The sequence below is a fragment of the Oncorhynchus gorbuscha genome, linkage group LG04, assembly GCF_021184085.1.
Source record: "Oncorhynchus gorbuscha isolate QuinsamMale2020 ecotype Even-year linkage group LG04, OgorEven_v1.0, whole genome shotgun sequence".
NCBI classification, from domain to species: Eukaryota; Metazoa; Chordata; class Actinopteri; order Salmoniformes; family Salmonidae; genus Oncorhynchus; species Oncorhynchus gorbuscha.
Genome location: NC_060176.1, coordinates 36,261,053 through 36,282,489, shown reverse-complemented (window position 1 = coordinate 36,282,489; position 21,437 = coordinate 36,261,053). Strand labels below are relative to the sequence as shown.

The 21,437-nt window shown below is 40.0% G+C and overlaps 1 protein-coding gene across 4 annotated transcripts in view; it reads left to right on the top strand.

The window, feature by feature from the left end:
- Nucleotides 1–21,437, top strand: part of msh3 (mutS homolog 3 (E. coli)) — a 140,114-nt gene that overhangs the window by 14,481 nt on the left and 104,196 nt on the right. For 3 of the 4 annotated variants that reach the window (XM_046346629.1, XM_046346627.1, XM_046346626.1), the window contains 5 exons: nucleotides 8,482–8,591; nucleotides 8,751–8,865; nucleotides 8,978–9,062; nucleotides 13,806–13,915; nucleotides 15,092–15,224. In XM_046346629.1, the coding sequence (XP_046202585.1) occupies nucleotides 8,482–8,591; nucleotides 8,751–8,865; nucleotides 8,978–9,062; nucleotides 13,806–13,915; nucleotides 15,092–15,224 (553 nt within the window). Of the gene's footprint in view, nucleotides 1–5,906; nucleotides 5,972–8,481; nucleotides 8,592–8,750; nucleotides 8,866–8,977; nucleotides 9,063–13,805; nucleotides 13,916–15,091; nucleotides 15,225–21,437 lie in introns of all 4 variants that reach the window. The other variant, XM_046346628.1, reaches the window with a different exon arrangement.

The window sequence follows — 21,437 nt, the reverse complement described above, 5'->3', positions numbered from 1 at the left end:
AATCATCACTCTTGTGATGGTGGCATGTTGTTAGCTAATCCAAGTTGATCATTTTAAAAGGCTAACTGATCATTAGAAAACCCTTTTGTAATTATGTTAGCACAGCTGGAAACTGTTGTCCTGATTAAAGAAGCAATCAAACTGGCCTTCTTTAGACTAGTCGAGTATCTGGAGCATCAGTATTTGTGGGTTTGAATGGCCAGAAACAAAGACTTTCTTCTGAAACTCGTCAGTCTGGACAAAATTCACCCAACTATGTGTGGGAAGCTTGTGGAAAGCTACTCAAAATGTTTGACCCAAGTTAAACAATTTAAAGGCAATGCTACCAAATACTAATTGAGTGTATGTGAACTTCTGACCCACTGGGAATGTGATGAAAGAAATAAAAGCTGAAATAAATAATTATCTACTATTATTTTCACATTCTTAAAATAAAGTGGTGATCCTAACTGACCTAAGATGGGAATAGTTACTAGGATTAAATGTCAGGAATTGTGAAATTGAGTTTAAATGTATTTGGCTAAGGTGTATGTAAACTTCTGACTTCAACTGTATCCTTGTTATTGTTACTTTTTATTAAATGTTTTACTTCAGTTTATTTAGTACGCATTTCGTAACTCTTTCTTGAACTGCATTGTTGGCTTGTAACCATTTCACATTAAGGTCTATGTTCTACATACAGGTTGATCAGAACCATTGGTTTGTGAAATTTATTATTTGGAATGGCTGAGTGTATTGGCTATTGATTATAGTGATCAGGTCTACCCAGGGGTGTGATGGTGTTGAAGGGCCTGTCTATAGCTGGTATTTTATAACCATCTCTAGCTAGAATGGAAGTCAGCTGGAGGCATGCTGCTTGCTTTGTCTGTGTTTTCAACAATTGAATCCTACAGACTAATATATGGTTCTTCGTTGCAATGGTTCAATTGGTTGTCTGTGTTTGTGGAGTGTGTTGCTGTTAAAGAGAATCCGCCATCTCTCGCTCTCTCTCCTCTCTCTCTCTCTGCCACATGTTTGCTTTTGTTGTCTTGGAAACAGCAAGAGATGACAAAGCGAGTCCTTGAAATCACAGGAGAGAGAGAGACTTTCATAGGAATAAATACTTGTCAGGCACAAGAAAAATATGGGTACTGTATGATGTTGACAGACATTGAAGTTTCAGTAAAACAAATAACCCTTCAAATAAAATGTTATGTTAGTTATATTGCTCAACTTATAGATGCTGTTATAGACCATTATGACACATTTATAATGAAGCAATAAGGTCATTTCCATGAGCACCAACATGTCAAGTTCATAGGAGCATGTCAAATGAAAGATAAAGGGCTTTACACTAGGGGTTTGAACTAATTTTTAAGTGATGTTCGGATCCTTAACAAAATTCCTTGGTGAAGAACATTTATTATTTAATAAGAATTCCCCCCACAAAATTAAAATCACAGTGCAGTTATCACAAAAAATATTATTTTAATGTTATAGGCTAACTTAACGGTAGCCTATAAAGGCCTGGGGAAAATTGTGTCATTTAAGTAAAACCAGAAAGGAAAAGGGGAGCTGTAGGCTACCTTGGTGAATTTGCGAGGCATGCAAAACAAGACATTTCGAAATACAGATTACTAAGACATTCTTTCTGCCTGCCCCCTCCCTCGCGCTGGCTCGCCTGCCCTTCGCTACTGATGCGAGTGGGTGTTCAGTCTTCGGCCTGTTGTGTGTAGAATATCCTAGCCTATTCATTGATGATGGGCCCTGCTGTACTGAAATTGTGAGACATCGTAAGCCAAGAAATTGCCAGATACAGCATTCTATTGCAAAATGCAGCTTTTGATTATCGATATTTAGGCCTAGTGCACAATTCTAACTCTTGTCTGTTTGGTGGCCGACCTGCCTATACTGTTCTCCTCCCCTCTTTCCAGTCCCTCGCTAGCTTGCTATGAAAGATGCAGGTGTTTGTGTTCTCGGAAGTACCAGTCTCCTCCGTTCCAAAAATACTGAATCTTCCATTGGCTCTGTTTGCGTAGACCGTGTTAGACCCCTTAAGAGTCTATATTAACATAAGTACAACTCAGAGTATACTTTTTTGTTCTTCCGAAATAGACTACATTCTTCATGTTTCTTTAGACCTGTCCAAAGTAAATAAGGGATTTATTGTGATGGTGTAGGCTATATTAAATTGATTTATTAGACATTTTAAAATGTAGATGTTCCAAAGATCTGCATCAGTGGCTTGTAGGTGTGTGGAAATCAGGAGATGCTAATTAACGTTTTATGTCATTACCGTTTTATGCAATTACCGTGAGACGGGCAGTTATTTGCTTGACAATCACCGGCTGACACAATTTCATGACCGCCACAGCCCTAGGCATATATTCATTTCTCAGTGTCCATCCCAAAAATGTGGAATAAGCAGGCTTTGATTTCTTGTCAAACAGGTGGAAAAGTGGCTCTTAGAAAACATCTACCAGAAAAAGTATTAAAATGTTTGGGTGTTCAACACTTATAACTAATATCAACACTTACAGTGAATTCAGACAGTATTCACATCCCTTGTTTTTTTTCCTCCTCCACATTTTGTTTTCTTACAGCCAGAATAAAAAAAGTTATAAAATGTGCATTTAGTTGTCACTGGCCTATCTATACACCCCATAATGTCAAAGAGGAATTGTTTTTTTGAAGTTTTTGCAAATGAATAAAAAATGAAAAGCTTAAATGTCTTGAATCAATACATATTCAACCCCTTTTTATGACAAGTCTAAATTAGGTCAGGAGTAAAAAATGTGCTTAACAAGTCACGTAATAAATTACATGGACTCACTCACTGTGTGCAATAATAGTGTTTGACATGATTTTTGAATGACTACCTAATTTTTGTACTCCACACACACTTATCTGTAAGGTTGAGCAGTGAATTTCAAACACAGATTCAACCACAAAGACCAGGGAGGTTTTCCAATGCCTTGCAAAGAAGGGCACCTACTGGTCGATGGGTGAAAAAACAAAAAACAGACAATGAATATCCCTTCGAGCATGGTGAAGTTAGTAATTACACTTTGGATGGTGTATCAATACACCCAGTCACTACAAAGATACAGCCGTCCTTCCTAACTCAGTTGCCGGAGAGGAAGGAAACAATTCAGGGAAGCCTGTACATAATAAAGATATTCCAAAACATGTATCCTATTTGCCGTATTACTTTAGTGCCGTATTGAAAAAAAATGTGGCGAAGCAATTAACATTTTGTCCTGAATAGAAAGTGTTATGTTTAGGGCAAATCCAATACAACACATTACTGAGTACCACCGAAGACCTGGATGTCGATTTTTATTTTATTTTATTTTTTAAAATGTATTTTTAAAGCAGCCCCCCGCACCTCTCCGATTGTCTTTCCCCCTCCATATTTTCAAGCATAGTGGTGGCTGCATCATGTTATAGGTATGCTTGTAATCATTAAAGACTGTGGAGACACTGGGAGAGTAATTCACCTTTCAGCAGGACAATAACCTAAGACACAAAGCCAAATCTACACTGGAGTTTCTTATCAAGAAGACTGTGATGGTTCCTGAGTGGCCGAGTCACAGTTTTGACTTAATTCTACTTGAAAACCTATGGCAAGACCTAAAAATGGTTGTCTAGAACTGAACCACAACCACTTTGACAGAGCTGTAAGAATTTAGAGAATAATAATCGACAAATGTTGCACAATCCAGGTGTGGAAAGCTCTTAGTCTAACCCAGGAAGACTCACAGCTGTAATCGCTGCCAAACGTGCTTCTGCAGAGTATTGACTCGGGTGTGTATAAGTTATGTAAATGAGATATTTCTGTATTTCATTTTCAATAAATGTGTAAACATTTCTAAAAACGTGTTTTCACTTCATCATTTTGGGGTATTGTGTGTAGATGGGTGAGAAAAATATATATTTAATCTAAACTCAGCAAAAAAAGAAACATCCCTTTTTCAGGACCGTGTCTTTCAAAGATAATTTGTAAACATCCAAATAACTTAACATATCTTCATTGTAAAGGTTTTAAACACTGTTTCCCATGTTTGTTCAATGACCCATAAACAATTAATGAACATTAAATTAAAGACACTAACATGCTACAGACGGTAGGCAATTAAAACTTAGGATATTAAAGAGGCCTTTCTACTTACTCTGAAAAACACCAATAGAAAGATGCTCAGAGTCCATGCTCATCTGCGTGAATGTGCCTTAGGCATGCTGCAAGGAGGTATGAGGACTGCAGATGTGGCCAGGGCAATAAATTGCAATGTCCGTACTGTGAGACGCCTAAGACAGCGCTACAGGGAGACAGGACGGACAGCTGATCGTCCTCGCAGTGGCAGACCGCGTGTAACCTGCACAGGATCGGTACATCCGAACATCACACTTGCGGGACAGTTACAAGATGGCAACAACAAATGCCCGAGTTACACCAGGAACACACAATCCCTCCATCAGTGCTCAGACTGTCCGCAATAGGCTGATGGGCTTGTAGGCCTGTTGTAAAGCAGGTCCTCACCAGACATCATCGGCAACAATATCAACGTCGCTGGACCAGACAGGACTGGCAAAAAGTGCTCTTCACTGACGAGTCGCGGTTTTGTCTCACCAGGGGTGATGGTCGGATTCGCGTTTATCGTCGAAAGAATGAGCATTACACCGAGGCCTGTACTCTGGAGCGGGATCGAGGTGGAGGGTCCGTCATAGTCTGGGGCGGTGTGTCACAGCATCATCGGACTGAGCTTGTTGTCATTGCAGGCAATCTCAACACTGTGCATTACAGGGAAGACATCCTCCTCCCTCATGTGGTACCCTTCCTGCTGACAATGCCACCAGCCATACTGTTCGTTCTGTGTGTGATTTCCTTCACGACAGGAATGTTAGTGTTCTGCCATGGCCAGTGAAGAGCCCGGATCTCGATCCCATTGAGCACGTCTGGGACCTGTTCGATGGGAGGATGAGGGCTAGGGCCATTCCCCCCAGAAATGTCTGGGAACTTGCAGGTGCCCTGGTGGAAGAGTGGGGTAACATCTCACAGCAGCAGTATAAGGAGGAGATGCACTGCAGTACTTAATGCAGCTGGTTGCCACACCAGATACTGACTTTTGATTTTGACCCCCCCCCTTTGTTCAGGGACACATTATTCAATTTTTCTTAGTCACATGTCTGTGGAACTTGTACAGTTTATGTCTCCGTTTTTTAATCTTACGTTCATCCAAATATTTACACATGTTAAGTTTGCTGAAAATAAACATTACAGCCTGAATTCCAAATAAACTCGGCAAGAAAAGAAACGTCCTCTCACTGTCAACCGTTTCTTTTTTTGCTGGATTTATTTGGAATTCTCGCTGTAACACAACAAAATGTGGAATAAGTCAAGGAGTATAAATTCTTTCTGAAGGCACTGTATATTTAGTTTTGGTTATTTTTTCGGTAACGTGGCCTTCTCTTACCCAAAATCAACATATCTTTAAAATATTTTAACATTTCTATAATACAGCATTTGGAGGGAGGAAAATGAAAGTTCAAAGAAGTAACATGTAAAGGTATACCAATCAATTAGTTATAGTGTTTGTACAGATATCAATTTACTTTATTAATTGATTTAAAACAAAATTCTGTTACCAAATCTGTAACAGAATTTCAGAAAAGTCATTAACGTCAATTCAGCAATTGAATTGGCTACAGTGCGGAATCATAATAGTCACAAACCACAGTTAGGTCACCTGCTAATGTTCTCCCTTCTGCTGGAATACTGTTATGTTCAGTTAATAACTTTTCTTTCTGTTTGGTGGTCAACCCCTCGCTCTCTTCTCTTTCTTCTCTCTCTTCAATTAATGTCACCGCTCCCAGCTCTTATTGACACCTACTCATGAGCCCCGTCTCTTTCCATTTACTGTAACCAGCATCCTCACCCACTGACTGACACCAGACGTCCATGGATGTTGAAGTCGTTTACATACATTTTTCGGTTGGTCCGATTATTGTTTTGTTTTTTAAACTCAAGGTGTCATGTCATAGCTGACACCCCATACTTTCTGCAGACATATTTTAATCATATTTAACAGAATTTTGAGAGAACATGTTCACTCAAAAAACGGCAAGATTTTATAGACATTCTGCTACCAAACTTTGCATCTGCACAGTTCTTTCAGTAAATGTGATTTTTGTACATGTTCAATGTATGTTGTTAAATATAGTCCTTGTGCATAGAGTTGTATGGTTTGTTAAACTTTGAAATCTGTTCTTTTTGGTGCAATTCCGTTACCGTGGAATTACCTATAATGCAAGCGTAATGTAAACAAATTGTCATATGTGACAATCTTCAAGCAATGTTACTAGTTAAATTGCTTTTTTATTAAATATATTTCTTAGATATTTTTCTCAAATATTTGTATTCACTTTTTGTACACACTATTTTCTACATTGTAGAATAACATCGAAGATATCAAAACTATGAAATAACACATATGGAATCATGTAGTAACCAAAAAAGTGTTAAACAAGTCCAAATGTATTTAATATTTTATATTATTCATAGTAGCCACCCTTTGCCTTGATGACAGCTTTGCACACTCTTGGCATTCTCTCACCTGGAATGCTTCACCTGGAATGCATTTCCAATAGTCTTGAAGGAGTAGACTACCGTTCAAAAGTTTGGGGTCACTTAGAAATGTCATTGTTTTTTCTTGCCATTTTCTCGCATGGAATAGCCTTAATTTCTGAGAACAAGGATAGACTGACGAGTTTCAGAAGAGAGGTCTTTGTTTCTGGACATTTAGAGCCTGTAATTGAACCCACAAATGCTGATGCTCCAGATACTCAACTAGTCTAAAGAAGGCCAGTTTTATTGCTTCTTTAATCAGAACAAGTTTTCAGCTGTGCTAACATAATTGCAAAAGGGTTTTCCAATGATCAATTGGCCTTTTAAAATGATAAACTTGGATTAGCTAACACAACGTGCTATTGGAACACAGGAGTGATGGTTGCTGATAATGGGCCTCTGTACGCCTATGTTATGTAGATATTCCAGAAAGAATCTGCCGTTTTCAGCTACAATAGTCATTTACAACATGAACAATGTCTACACATAATTTCTGAACAAATGTATGTTATTTTAATGGACAAAAAATGTGATTTAAAAAAATACATTTCTAAGAGACCCCAAACTTTTGATTGGTAGTGTATGCTGAGCACTTGTTTGCTGCTTTTCCTTCACTCTGCGGTCCAACTCATCCCAAACCATCTCAATTGTGTTGAGGTCAGGCAATTGTGGAGGCCAGGTCATCTGATGCAGCACGTCAATCACTCTCCTTCTTGGTCAAATAGCCCTTACACAGCCTGAAGGTGTGTTGGATCATTGTCCTGTTGAAAAACAAATGATAGTCCCACTAAACACAAACCAGGTGGGATGGCGTATCGCTGCAGAATGCTGTGGTATCCATGCTGGTTAAGTGTGTCTTGAATTCTAAATAAATCACTGACAGTGTCACCAGCATAGCATCCCCACACCATCACACCACCACCTCCGCTCACCTACTCTGTGTCTCACAAAGACACAACGGTTGGAAGAAAAAATCTCATTTGGCTTCATCAGACCAAAGGACAGATTTCCACCGGTCTAATGTCTATTGCTCCTGTTTCATGGCCCAAGCAAGTTTCCTCTTATTATTGGTTTCCTTTTGTAGTGGTCTCCTCTGCAGCAGAGGTAACTCTGGGTCTTCCTTTCCTGTGGCGGTTCTCATGACAGCTAGTTTAATCATAGTGCTTGATGGTTTTTGTGACTGCACTTGAAGAAACTTTTCCACATTGACTGACCTTCATGTCTTAAAGTAATGATGTACTATCGTTTCTCTTTGCTTATTTGAGCTGTTCTAGCTATTATGTGGACTTGGTGTTTTACCAAATAGGGCTATCTTCTGTATACCACCCCTACCTTGTCACAACATAACTGATTGGCTCAATTGCATTAAGAAGGAAAGAAATTCCACAAATGTACTTTTAACAAGGCACACCTATTAGCATTCTCTAAAACGGCTTAATGAGGTAGTCACCTGGAATGCATTAACAGTGTGCAAAGCTGTAATCAAGGCAAAGGGTGGCTATTTGAAGAATCTCAAATATAAAATATATTTTGATTTGTTTAACACTTTTTTGGTTACTACATGATTCCATATGTGTTATTTCATAGTTTTGATGTCTTCACTATTATTCTACAATGTAGAAAATAGTACAAATAAATAAAAGCTCTGGCATGAGTAGGTGTGTCTGAACTTTTGACTGGTACTGTCTATTTTTTAGATATTTTTCTAAAACATTTTACTTGAGCTTAGATTTTTGTGCCTGGGCTGTTCAGACAAACAGGTTGATTCTTACAGGAGCTGGTGTAACTCTACCTCCTATTTCCTCCTTCTGTCACTCTTCTCTCCCTGCCTTCTCCCTCTCTCCACTCCCTCTCTATTTGCCTCTCTCTTTCTGCAGTGTGCAGGCTGGTGATGGTGTACGTATAGAGAAGAGGGAAAGTGCCCAGTTTGACTTTGCCTCTGCAATGAACACTGTCACTGAGTTCTACTGTCACACGCAGGACTCAAGTGAGAGAGAGAGAGAGAGAGAGAGAGAGATTTTCTGTTGGGACAGCGTGTGTGTGTGTGTTTTGGGGACGCTGGCGGATGATCAACGAAACAAGTATTGTCTAACAAAATGAGGCACGAGTTTGTGACTCATTGCTGTATTCGTGTGACCATCCCCAGGTTCTAGACCTCTCTCCAGTATAGCCTCTTTGGAAAGTCCTGTGGTCTGCTGTCTGGGTCCTCTCATCCACTACCTCACAGAGTTTAACCTGCAGAGAGTACTACTGCACCACAGGTACTCACACACACATACACACACACACCGCCCTTGTGGTTGCCACAGACTGACTCCCTGTGACTCTTGTAATATTGTATGTGGTAAATCTCTGTGTGTGTGTGACTTCAAGTTCGTTCAGGCACCTCTCCTGTGAGTCAGACGGTATGGTCCTCAGTGCTCCCACTCTCAGAAACCTGGAGATACTCACCAACCAGGTACGTGTTAGTGAATGAGTGGTTGTTCCACTAAAAGTTTTGTGATTATGCTGGACGACTTGTGCAGAACTTAATTATTACTTAATAAAACTGTTGTTACACTAAGGTTTTTATTCTAAGAGTAATTTAGACTACAGTTAGGGTGTGGAAATGTTTAGGATTATTTTGCTCTTACTGTAGTACTGTAGTCAACTCCTGAACGGTCACGTTGTACAGCGCCTGAGTGGCGCAAAGGTCTAAGACACTGCATCGCAGTGCAAGCTGTGTTGCTACAGATGCTGGTTCAATACTAGTGCCGGTCTTGACTGGGAGACCCATGAGATGACTAGGTTTTTACGTTATTTGAAAACGAAATAATCTCCAAAATATTGTTATTTTTTGAAAACAAAACTATTATTATTATTAATTTAGAATAATATAAAAGGCCCTTGGATATTCACACACATATATTATTAACCCTGTTATTAGCAGGACAATATATATTGGTCATGGCACCCGAGTGGAGCACAATGGGATTGCCTTGCAGTTCTCTAGCTGTATCCACTGAAGTAGCGGTGGGCGCAAGAGGTTCAAGACACGAGGGGCCGCAAAGCCGTGCACAGAAGACGGACCTAGCCCATGAGGACGGACGGACGGACGGACGGACCGGGGGGGTGGGTGGAGTGGACCCCTAACCCGCCCCTCTGGGTATCACAGGACAACACTTTAAGGGGCATTGCACTAATAATGGCGCTGACTGTTGTCATTCGTGCCAGTCTGCACGTTAAAACTAACACAATGTCACATATAATGGCATGCAAAATTCCCCTTAGATATGAAATCGGAAGGGCAGATATTATTAAATATTAAAGCATTAGACCTCTCGCTAAAGGCGTCAGTCAAAAGTTCCACATAAATCAGAACTGGATTTAGCGAAAAATGACATGAAAAGCACACATTTGTAAATCTAAAAGTAATTTGAATGGTAGATACAAATTATTTGTGACATTGCGGTTACAATAAAGAATGTAAATAAGATGCTGTGTTTTTATTTACAGTAGTGATGGACAGCTGGTGGCATTTTCAAAACAGGTTTTCAAATACAGTGGGGCAAAAAAGTATTTAGTCAGTCACCAATTGTGCACATTCTCCCACTTAAAAAGATGAGAGAGGCCTGTAATTTTCATTATAGGTACACTTCAACTAAAATCCAGAAAATCACATTGTAGGATTTTTAATGAATTTATTTGCAAATTATGGTGGGAAATAAGTATTTGGTCAATAACAAAAGTTTATCTCAATACTTTGTTATATGCCCTTTGTTGGCAATGACAGAGGTCAAACGTTTTATGTAAGTCTTCACAAGGTTTTCACACACTGTTGCTGGTATTTTGTCCCATTCCTCCATGCAGATCTCCTCTAGAGCAGTGATGTTTTGGGGCTGTTGCTGGGCAACACGGACTTTCAACTCCCTCCAAAGATTTTCTATGGGGTTGGGATCTGGAGACTGGCTAGGCCACTCCAGGACCTTGAAATGCTTCTTATGAAGTCACTCCTTCGTGTGTTTGGGATCATTGTCATGCTGAAAGACCCAGCCACGTTTCATCTTCAATGCCCTTGCTGATGGAAGGAGGTTTTCACTCAAAATCTCACGATACTTGGCCCCATTCACACTTTCCTTTAAACGGATCAGTCGTCCTGGTCCCTTTGCAGAAAAACAGCCCCAAAGCATGATGTTTCCACCCCCATGCTTCACAGTAGGTATGGTGTTCTTTGGATGCAACTCAGCATTCTTTGTCCTCCAAACACGACAAGTTGAGTTTTTACCAAAAGGTTATATTTTGGTTTCATCTGACCATATGACATTCTCCCAATCTTCTTCTGGATCATCCAAATGCTCTCTATCAAACTTCAGACGGGCCTGGACATGTACTGGCTTAAGCAGGGGACACGTCTGGCACTGCAGGATTTGAGTCCCTGGCGGCGTAGTGTGTTACTGATGGTAGGCTTTGTTACTTTTGTCCCTGCTCTCTGCAGGTCATTCACTAGGTCCCCCCGTGTTGTTGTGGGATTTTTGCTCACCGTTATTGTGATCATATTGACCCCACGGGGTGAGATCTTGCCTGGAGCCCCAGATCGAGGGAGATTATCAGTGGTCTTGTATGTCTTCCATTTCCTAATAATTGCTCCCACAGTTGATTTCTTCAAACCAAGCTGCTTACCTATTGCAGATTCAGTCTTCCCAGCCTGGTGCAGGTCTACAATTTTGTTTCTGGTGTCCTTTGACAGCTCTTTGGTCTTGGCCATAGTGGAGTTTGGAGTGTGACTGTTTGAGGTTGTGGACAGGTGTCTTTTATACTGATAATAAGTTCAAACAGGTGCCATTAATACAGGTAACGAGTGGAGGACAGAGGAGCCTCTTAAAGAAGAAGTTTACAGGTCTGTGAGAGCCAGAAATCTTGCTTGTTTGTTGGTGACCAAATACTTATTTTCCACCGTAATTTGGAAATAAATTCATTAAAAATCCTACAATGTGATTTTCTGGATTAATTTTTCTTTTTTTGTCTGTCATAGTTGAAGTGTACCTATGATGAAAATTACAGGCCTCTCTCATCTTTTTAAGTGGGAGAACTTGCACATTTGGTGGCTGACTAAATACTTTTTTTTGCCCCACTACTTGTGGCCCGATTAGCAGGACAATAGAATCTTTATAGCCCTGCTACTGTAGGTGTGAACATCCCCCTACCTACAATGTATTTGATGCTTAAGTACTCTAAAGTGTTACATTTGTGAATAGCACTGTCCGTGACCAAAATCCCCAAGTCTACCAGTATTTTTTAAATGTCTCCAGAAGACGTTCCACCTGAAAGCCCGAATCTGCTCACTTAAACGAATAGAGATCCTGTTCGTGGTGCTACAGTATGTCGTTACAGCATAATCAAAGTGAGGATAATCGGCGATCTGCTGTTTACTTATGGTCTATTGTAAGATGAAAGACACACCTTTCCAGTACTCCTCACCCCGTCCCAACTCCACCCTTAACACAGTTACCATTCAAAAACAAGCTATTTATCTACAAAAAAATGACATTGCGACCAAAGAGAACAGACAAAATGGACATTGTTTTCATCAAGCCAGCATCTTTCTATGGTGCTACTCGTTCCCGGGTTCGTCAGGTCGTCAGTTCACCCTGACATTTCTATTCCTCTTCTGACAACAGAACTTGACCAACTGCTCACCAGGCACAGCAAGGGCCGTCCGGTCCGTTATGCAGTTCTGCTATTCCAAGGATGTGTAACCAAAGAGATACCACGAGTGGGCTCAAACAGAATACCAACTGGGATGGATCCCGCGGAAAATGTGGCTTACCCATGAACCTCCGGGTGTTCATACTTAAATGACTGTGTCTCAGAAGTTCATGTCTTTAATAAAGAAATGTTTTAGTTATCCTGACCTGGACACAATGTACAGTATTATAATAGCCCTTCCAATTGGCGCAGCAGTTGAAGACACTGTATTGCAGTGCAAAATGCATTGCTTCAGATGTAGGTTCGATACCCGTGCTGGCCGCCACTGGGAGACCCATATGTAATTACTGTTTGTCACGAACCTGCATCTGTGGCAATGCATTTTACACTGTGATGCAATGTCTTAGACCGCTGCGCCAACCGGGAAGGCCATTATAATCTTGTACATGAGGTCCAGGTCTGGATAACCAAAACATTTATTTTTTAAAGACTATTAGAAAGAATGTTGCTACTTGTTTATTTTGATCCAAAGCCTGAATGAGTGAGTCTCTCAGCTTTATGTAGGTGCCGGGCTATATGACTGTGCCATCAACTTGATAATATATAACAATAATTTGTAGGTTATTTCGTTAAAAAAATAAGTGAGCGATTTGTAATCTGAATATCAAAATATTTTCAATATACTGTAGGCCTACTGTAGGCGACATGAGTCTCACTAGTGTTGAGTAATGTGCTGTTAAAAGTGGTGTACGTCTTATTTAAAAAGCATATTGAAGTTAGAAACAATAGCATTTGATGCAATAAGCCTACCCGCTGTGGTCACTATTTTAGCACAGTTTCGCGCTGCTCTGAGACAAGCATGGGGTCTGGTCTTGGTAAATCAATGAGAGTTTTATTTTTACTGAATCTCTGTTTGTGTATTGGTTAGGCTAGAATTATACAATTAGGGTGTGGACATGTTATGCTCTTAGTACTGTAGCCTACTCCCGACCGTCAGCTCCATATTTTCTGTTCTATCCTAACGGAAACCCAGGGGGTTTTCATTTTTCTTGGAATAGAAACACCATAATATTAATCAAATGAATTAAGCAAAATGTCTTAAAATTAGTCCCATACACTATGTTCTTACAAAAAAGGTTTTAAATGCTCTTGTACAGCCACTATTGAAGGCTATCAAATGCTTCTCAAATATGCCCTCTGGTGGTCAAACTAGCACTAACTAGCTTTAATGGTTACAATGGCTGACACTTAAATAACGTGCCATAGAATTCTGCGGCACCATGCAAGCTGTGCTGCAGTACGCTGCAACTTTTACATGATGAACCACTGTACTTTCACTGCAGTTTACTTGTATACAACTTACAACTTTATCTTATATAATGTCCTGTTTGGTGCTATTTTGTGGCCTAAATTAAGTTTGGGCAATTGTTATCGTGGAGCATTGGAACGGTACGATATTACTAGGCCAAGTGCAGTACTCTTTTTTCACAGAAAGGTTTGTGTGCGTGTGTTACAGACAGATGGAGGTATGAAGGGCACTTTGTTGTGGGTGTTAGACCACACCCACACCTCATTTGGTAGAAGACTGATGAGGAAGTGGGTAAGCCAGCCCCTCAAAGATGCACAGTAAGTACACACTGAATCCCAAACCAGTCTTTTGCCCCTACTAACTCGCTTGGAGGGCCCTCCGTGGTCATCTGTTGCTGACGAAACTCTGGGGGTGACTTCAAGAGTGATGAGTGGATCAAACAACGGCTCATAATAATGGCTGGAACGGAGTGGCATCAAACATAGAAACCATGTGTTTCTAGAATAGAAACCAGCCATACATACCATGAGCCTGTCCTCCCCAATTAAGGTGCCACCAACCTCCTGTGGGATCAAATTAACCCATCAATTTCAGGACACACTTGGGACTTGAATGATGCAATTTATGTTCCACGTTAAATAATAAAACGAGAATTAAATTAAAATGAACAAATTTCCCCTGTCATTTTACAAGCTATAAACCTCCGTAACAGTTAAACATTTAATTTGTGAGGTATTTGATTTTTTACATGTGTCAAGCCTAGAAATCAGACGCAAGCAAATGTATTTTCATATAATTAGGCTCACACCAAACATATTGCAGTGCATGTTGGGATAGCACTTTGCTCTTGAGCTGGCAGCATTGCTGGCTCAGTTGAAGTGGCCCCTAAACCCATGATCATTTTAAATCCCTCAGATTTACATCACTTGTGCATATGGTGGAGGCGTGAGTGAATTCGCAAATGGGGGGGCGAGGGGAAAGGAAAGGGACTGGTTTGGGCTTCAGCAATAGATTACGGTGAAGTTGCCACGAGACCCTGATCTTGTGTCAGTTTTGCATTTCCCCCATTAATGGTTAAGGATTTAGGGGCAGGGAGGGGAGGGGAAGCTGAACCTAGGAATATGTACTTAGGGGAAACTTTACCCTGGAGCAAGTACACACACGGACCTATGCAATCCTTTCAGATCTGCACTGAGTGTCTGAGGGATAGAGATGGATTTGGGGTTGGGCTGAGACTGAAATCTCTTACTCGCTCAGATCTGCTGTTAGGATTATAAATCTTAGATTCTACCATCAGATAGGATATGAGAGAACCCTGCTTCACGCTTGCATGAATAAAACCCAGATTACACACACATGCACATGTCTCTCTGCACTCTGCAGTCACACGCGAATGCCTAATGCACATTGTGTTGCTGGGGAGGAAACTGAAAATAGCACTTGTGCTTCTGTATACAAAATGTCAACCCTGGAGGCACTTGTTCACCCCACAGGTCTATATGTGAGAGACAAGGTGCTGTATGTGAGATCCTGGAGTCTGATTCCGTCACCCTACCCTCCGTTAGAGCCCTGCTCTTCCGACTGCCAGACCTGGAGAGAGGAGTGTGCAGCATCTACCACAAGAAGGTACGCTCGTGCATGCACACACACACACACACACGGTCTAGAAGCAGTGGCCTCGCTCAAAGATTAAGCGAGTGACCACCCCAGCAATGGAAATGCATGTCATCGATGATTGAAGGCTGGTGAGATCAGGTAGAACCATTCTAGCCAATGATAGGGAAGATACACGGGGGAACAACAGGCACAAGTAAGTTGTTTATTTCAATGTTGTCGGAATGCCACATGCATCCACTTATATCAGTACCTTTGTAAAAGCCTAAACATTACGAAACTTATATTCGATCAAACAAGTCTCACGTAATTCGATATTCTCTCATAGACCTCCATACAAAAAAGGGCTTATCACATCCGGACAGATTGTGAGCGAAGCAAATCCTCTCGCTTCACCTCTTTCTTTCTGCCTCACTGTCATATCTCCCACCCTCCCAGCTTCACTCAAATGTCAGGACAAAGAGCTTTCATCAGTGTGTGTATGTGCTTATTTGATGCTGAACCTTGCTCTTGTCCACAGTATCGTTTTCTCAGCCAGCACTCTTGCCTCAAAATCTGCTAAAAGTTTCATCCTCACAGTGATTGGTTAGAAGTTTTTTCTAATCTATTCCACCCACCCTCCCTACACACACATACATATTAATTGTCATATTTGGATGAGTTGTGTGATGGTCTGCTTCTCTATTTAATGGAGAGAGGAAATGGAATGGTTATGGTAGCAAGCCTTCGTGTGCTCTCAACCATAAAAACCACGTCACCTCCCAAAGCCAGAGAACCATTAAAGCTGTGACACTCATTAACCTCTGACCTGTTTTAATGCCAATATGAATTCAATATTATCTGTAACGCCACATCTCTCCAATAAATGTAATAGACCACTGACATACAGGTCACTGAATCAATAAAACTAGAATCTATAATGATTAACAATAGTATATTTTTATAACATCGTGCCTGCCTTCAGAAAGTATTTCCACCCCTTGACTTTTTCCACATTTTAAAATGTATTACATTTATATTTTTTGTGTGACTAGCCAACTACACACAATACCCCATAATGTCAAAGCTGAATAATACAATTTGTAAAAAATGAGTCAAGTATTCAACCTAAATACGTTCAGGAATAAAAATGTGCTTAACAAGTCACATAAGTTCCATGTGTGCAATAGTAGTGTTAAACATGATTTTTGAATGACTACCTAATTGTCTGTACCCCACACACACAATTATCAGTTAAGCAATGAATTTCAAACATACAAAGACCAGAGCGGTTTTCCAATGCTTTACAAAAGAAGGGCACCTATTGGTAAATGGGTAAAAATACAGAAAGCAGACATATAATATCCCTTTGAGCATGTTTAAGTTATTAATTTGACTTTGGATGGTGTATCAATACACCCGGTCACTACAAAAGATACAGTAATTCCTAACTTATATGCCAAAGAGGAAGGAAACTGCTCAAAGGATTTTACAATGAGGCCAATGGTGACTTAAAACAGTTACAGAGTTGAATGGCTGTAATAAGAGGGAACTGAGGAAGGATCAACAACATTGTAGTTTTTCCACACTACTAATTGACAGAGTAACAAGAAGGAAGCCCGTACAGAAAATAAATATTCCAAAACATGCATCCTGTTTGCAACAAGGCACTAAAGTAATACTGAAGAATTTTGAAATTAATAATGGACAAATATTGCACAATGCAGGTGTGAAAAGCACTAAGAGACTTACCCAGAAAGAGCCACAGCTGTAATTGCTGCCAAAGGTGATTCTAACATGTATAGACTCAGGGGATTTAATACTTATCTAATCAAGATATTATTGGTGTCTTATTTTTCATAAATGTTTTACAAATATGATAATTTTTCTTCCATTTTGACAGAGTATTTCTTGTAGATCGTTGACAAAAAATGACAATTAAATCCATTTGAATCGCACTTTGTAACACAACAGAATGTGGAAAAATTCAAGGGGTGTGAATACTTTCTAAAGGCACTGTATGTCATGTGGACAGATAATGGTGGTTATAGATTTAGATGGCGCTGCTCTTTGTTGAGTTTTATTGAAGAAGTAGATAGGCTTTTAACGTCTGTGTGATTGAACACAGGTTAGTGTGTGACCAACTCAGTGGCCTTGTGGTTAGTGGCTGCCCTGATATTGGAAGTTTGGTAATTCAATCCCCAGCCAAATCATAGTACCCGTTTGTATGTCAGATGTTAACTATGCTGAAGTTTTAACAGGTCAGATAAAACCTACCTAATTATGGTCTGCAAATCAAAGGACCGAGGCTGTCGTCTACCAAAAGCATCTTGTCCATCTGTAGAAGTAGCCAGAGTTGAGGCAGAGTTCATCAGTAGCACATGGAATGAAAAGGTGAAATCTGAAATACAGTTGAAGTTTACATACACCTTAGCCAAATACATTTAAACTCAGTTTTTCACAATTCCTGACATTTAATCCTAGTAAAAATTCCCTGTTTTAGGTCAGTTTGGATCACCACTATATTTTAAGAATGTGAAATGTCAGAATAATAATAGAGTGATTTATTTCAGCTTTTATTTCTTTCATCACATTCCCATTGGGTCAGAAGTTTACATACACTCAATTAGTATTTGGTAACATTGCCTTTAAATTGTTTAACATGGTTAAAACGTTTCGGGTAGCCTTCCACAAGCTTCCCACAATAAGTTGGGTGAATTTTGGCCCATTCCTCCTGACAGAACTGGTGTAACGGAGTCAGGTTTGTAGGCCTTCTTGCTCACACACGCTTTTTCAGTTCTGCCCACGAATTTTCTATGGGATTTCCTCAGGGCTTTGTGATGGCCACTCCAATAACTTGACTCTGTTGTCCATAAGCCATTTTGCCACAACTTTGTAAGTATGCTTCGGATCATTGTCCATTTGGAAGACCCATTTGCGACCAAGCTTTAACTTTCTAACTGATGTCTTGAGATGTTGCTTCAATATATCCACATCATTTTCCACCCTCATGATGTCATCTATTTTGTGAAGTGCACCAGTCCCTTCTGCAGTAAAGCACCACCACAACATGATGCTGCCACCCCGTGCTTCACGGTTGGGAATGTGTTCTTCGGCTTACAAGCCTCCCCCTTTTTCCTCCAAACATAACGATGGTCATTATGGCCAAACAGTTCTATTTTTGTTTGATCAGACCAGAGGACATTTCTAAAAAAAAAAATAGACCTTTGTCCCCATGTGCATTTGCAAACCGTAGTCTGTTTTGTTATGGCGGTTTTGGAGCAGTGGCTTCTTCCTTACTCAGTGGCCTTTCATGTCAATATAGGACACCTTCTACTGTGTATATAGATACTTTTCTACCTGTTTCCTCCAGCATCTTCACAAGGTCCTTTGCTGTGGTTCTGGGATTGATTTACACTTTTCGCACCAAAATATGTGCATCTCTAGGAAACAGAACGTGTCTCCTTCCTGAGCGGTATGATGGCAGCGTGGTCCCATGGTGTTTATACTTGCCTACTATTGTTTGTACAGATGAACATGGTAACTTCAGGCGTTTGGAAATTGCTCCCAAGGATGAACCATACTTGTGGAGAACTACATTTGTTTTTCTGAGGTCTTGGCTGATTTCTTTTGATTTCCCCATGATGTCAAGCAAGGAGGCACTGAGTTTGAAGGTAGGCCTTGAAATACATCCACAGGTACACCTCCAATTGACTCAAATGATGTCAGAAGCTTGTAAAGCCATGACATAATTTTCTGGAATTTTCCAAGCTGTTTAAAGACACAGTCAACTTCGTGTATGAAACTTCTGACCCACTGGAATTGTGGTACAGTGAAGTGAAATAATCTGTCTATAAACAATATGTCATGCACAAAGTAGGTGTCCTAACCAATTTGCCAAAACTATAGTTTGTTAACTAGAAATTTGGGGATGGTTGAAAAACGAGTTTTATTGACTCCAACCTAAGTGTATGTAAACTTCCGACTTCAACTGTACAAACCTATACTCTGTTGAACAACAAACCTAATTATGTTCTCCCCAACGATGACCATTGGTGAGCAGGCTGGAGGTAATTTTTGTTTTTTGTTTTTTGTTCTTCAAAACATTTAAAATTATTAATTATTACCTCCCCCCATATCTTTTTGTTTTTTTTAACCATTTTTTTGCTACATATCCATACACTACCATTCAAAAGTTTGGGGTCACTTAGATTATTTAATTTTTGTCCATTAAATAGAACTGGCCTAAATAAAACAATAAAACTGGCCTTCTAGAGACTAGTTGAGTATCTGGAGCATAGCATTTGTGGGTTCTATTACTGGCTCAAAATTGCCAGAAGGCCAGCATCCCGTAGTCGCCTCTTCACTGTTGATGTTGAGACTGGTGTTTTGCGGGTACTATTTAATGACGCTGCCAGTTGAGGACTTGTGAGGCGTCTGTTTCTCAAACTAGACACTCTAATGTACTTGTCCTCTTGCTCAGTTGTACACCGGGGCCTCCCACTCCACTGGTTAAAGCCAGTTTGCGGCTGTTCAGTGAAGATCTCATACAACATCTTCAGTTTCTTGGCAATTTCTCGCATGCAATAGACTTCATTTCTCAGAACAAGAATAGACTAACGAGTTTCCGAAGAAACTATAAGCTTGTCAGGTTCGGATTATTTTACGTTTCTTCTTCACCCGAGATTAGCCCCCAATTGCTATTGAATCCGTTCTTTATTCTCCAGTCTCCGCTTTGTCATCAACATGGACAACCTTGCAATGTATGTATGTCACATGTATCCATCTTGATTTTCCCTGGACTTTTACTGCTGACCTCATTATGAGCAGAACTTGATAAGGACCTTACCATTTTGGCCCTAATGTGTCTGTTACATCATGTCCCCCCTCTGGAGTTATTCCCCACGCCTCTTTTACTTGTCTGTCTGCTTCCCCTACTGCATTAGAGAGTTAAGCATTGTGTCACTCATAAAGTGGACGTCTGCTTTTCTCAAATCCAACGTGCCTGGTTGTGACATGTGACGACCTCAAACGGACTCTGTGGTTTTGTTATGTGTTGCCCATATACTACATAAAACCGTAGGCCAGGTATTTCCACACTGGGGCACACGCAATGCCGTCGTGGGTACGCCAAATAAAAATGTGATTCACAAATAAATAAATAAAAATTGTTAAAGAAAACAAACAATTCTTCACATTTTCAAACAGTACATTTATATTTCCCAACGTGGCTATATTTTTTAAAGTTTTTTTTTCTCACCTGTGTAGCCTCGTTTCACTGCCAAAAATAAAATTAAACCTTCTAGTGTTCAGCGAAATAACAACACAATGTCAAATACAGGTAGCCTAGTCAAATAATGAACATCCGATCACATTAACCGTTACTCTCTCGCGGGAAACCGTCACTCTTGCGCTGACATGTAGAAACAAAACATGACCATTTGAAAAATAAACCACGGGAGTTTTTTGAGTGAGAATATAGACAACTTTTGAGATGTAAGACATGTATAAAAGCAACAGATACCATTAACAATGGCATTACATTAACTTAAAAAGTTGTAAAATATATGTTGATATTTATATTTATACAACCCCTTTCGAGTACTCAAACCTCTTATCTTCTAGAACATACATTGTTTCTGTAGGGCCTGGTTACCATAACTTCTTGCAACTAGGTGGCGCTATTAAAATTTTTGGATGAAAAACGTTCCCGTTTTAAACAAGATATTTTGTCACGAAAAGATGCTCGACTATGCATATAATTGATAGCTTTGGAAAGACAACACTCTGACGTTTGCTAAACTGCAAAGATATTGTCTGTGAGTGCAACAGAACTGATGTTACAGGCGAAACCCAGATAAAAATCCAATCAGGAAGTGCCACATTTTTTGAAACCGCCTCATATGCCAATGACTCCTTATATGGCTGTGAATGAGCTACGAATGAGCTTACGTTTTCCACGCATTCCCCAAGGTGTACAGCATTGTGCCGTCTTTTTAGGCATTCCCATTGAAGAATGGCTGTAAGGGACCATATATAGCATGTGGTCACATCTTGCGTAAAATACTGAGGTAGCCATTTTTCCAATCGCTTCTTATGAGAAACCAACTGCCTCGACGGATATATTATCGAATATATTTGTTAAAACCACCTTGAGGATGGATCCTAAACAACGTTTGCCGTGTTTCTGTCGATATTATGTAGCTAATTTTGAAAAAAGTTATGGCGTTGTAGTAGTATAATTTT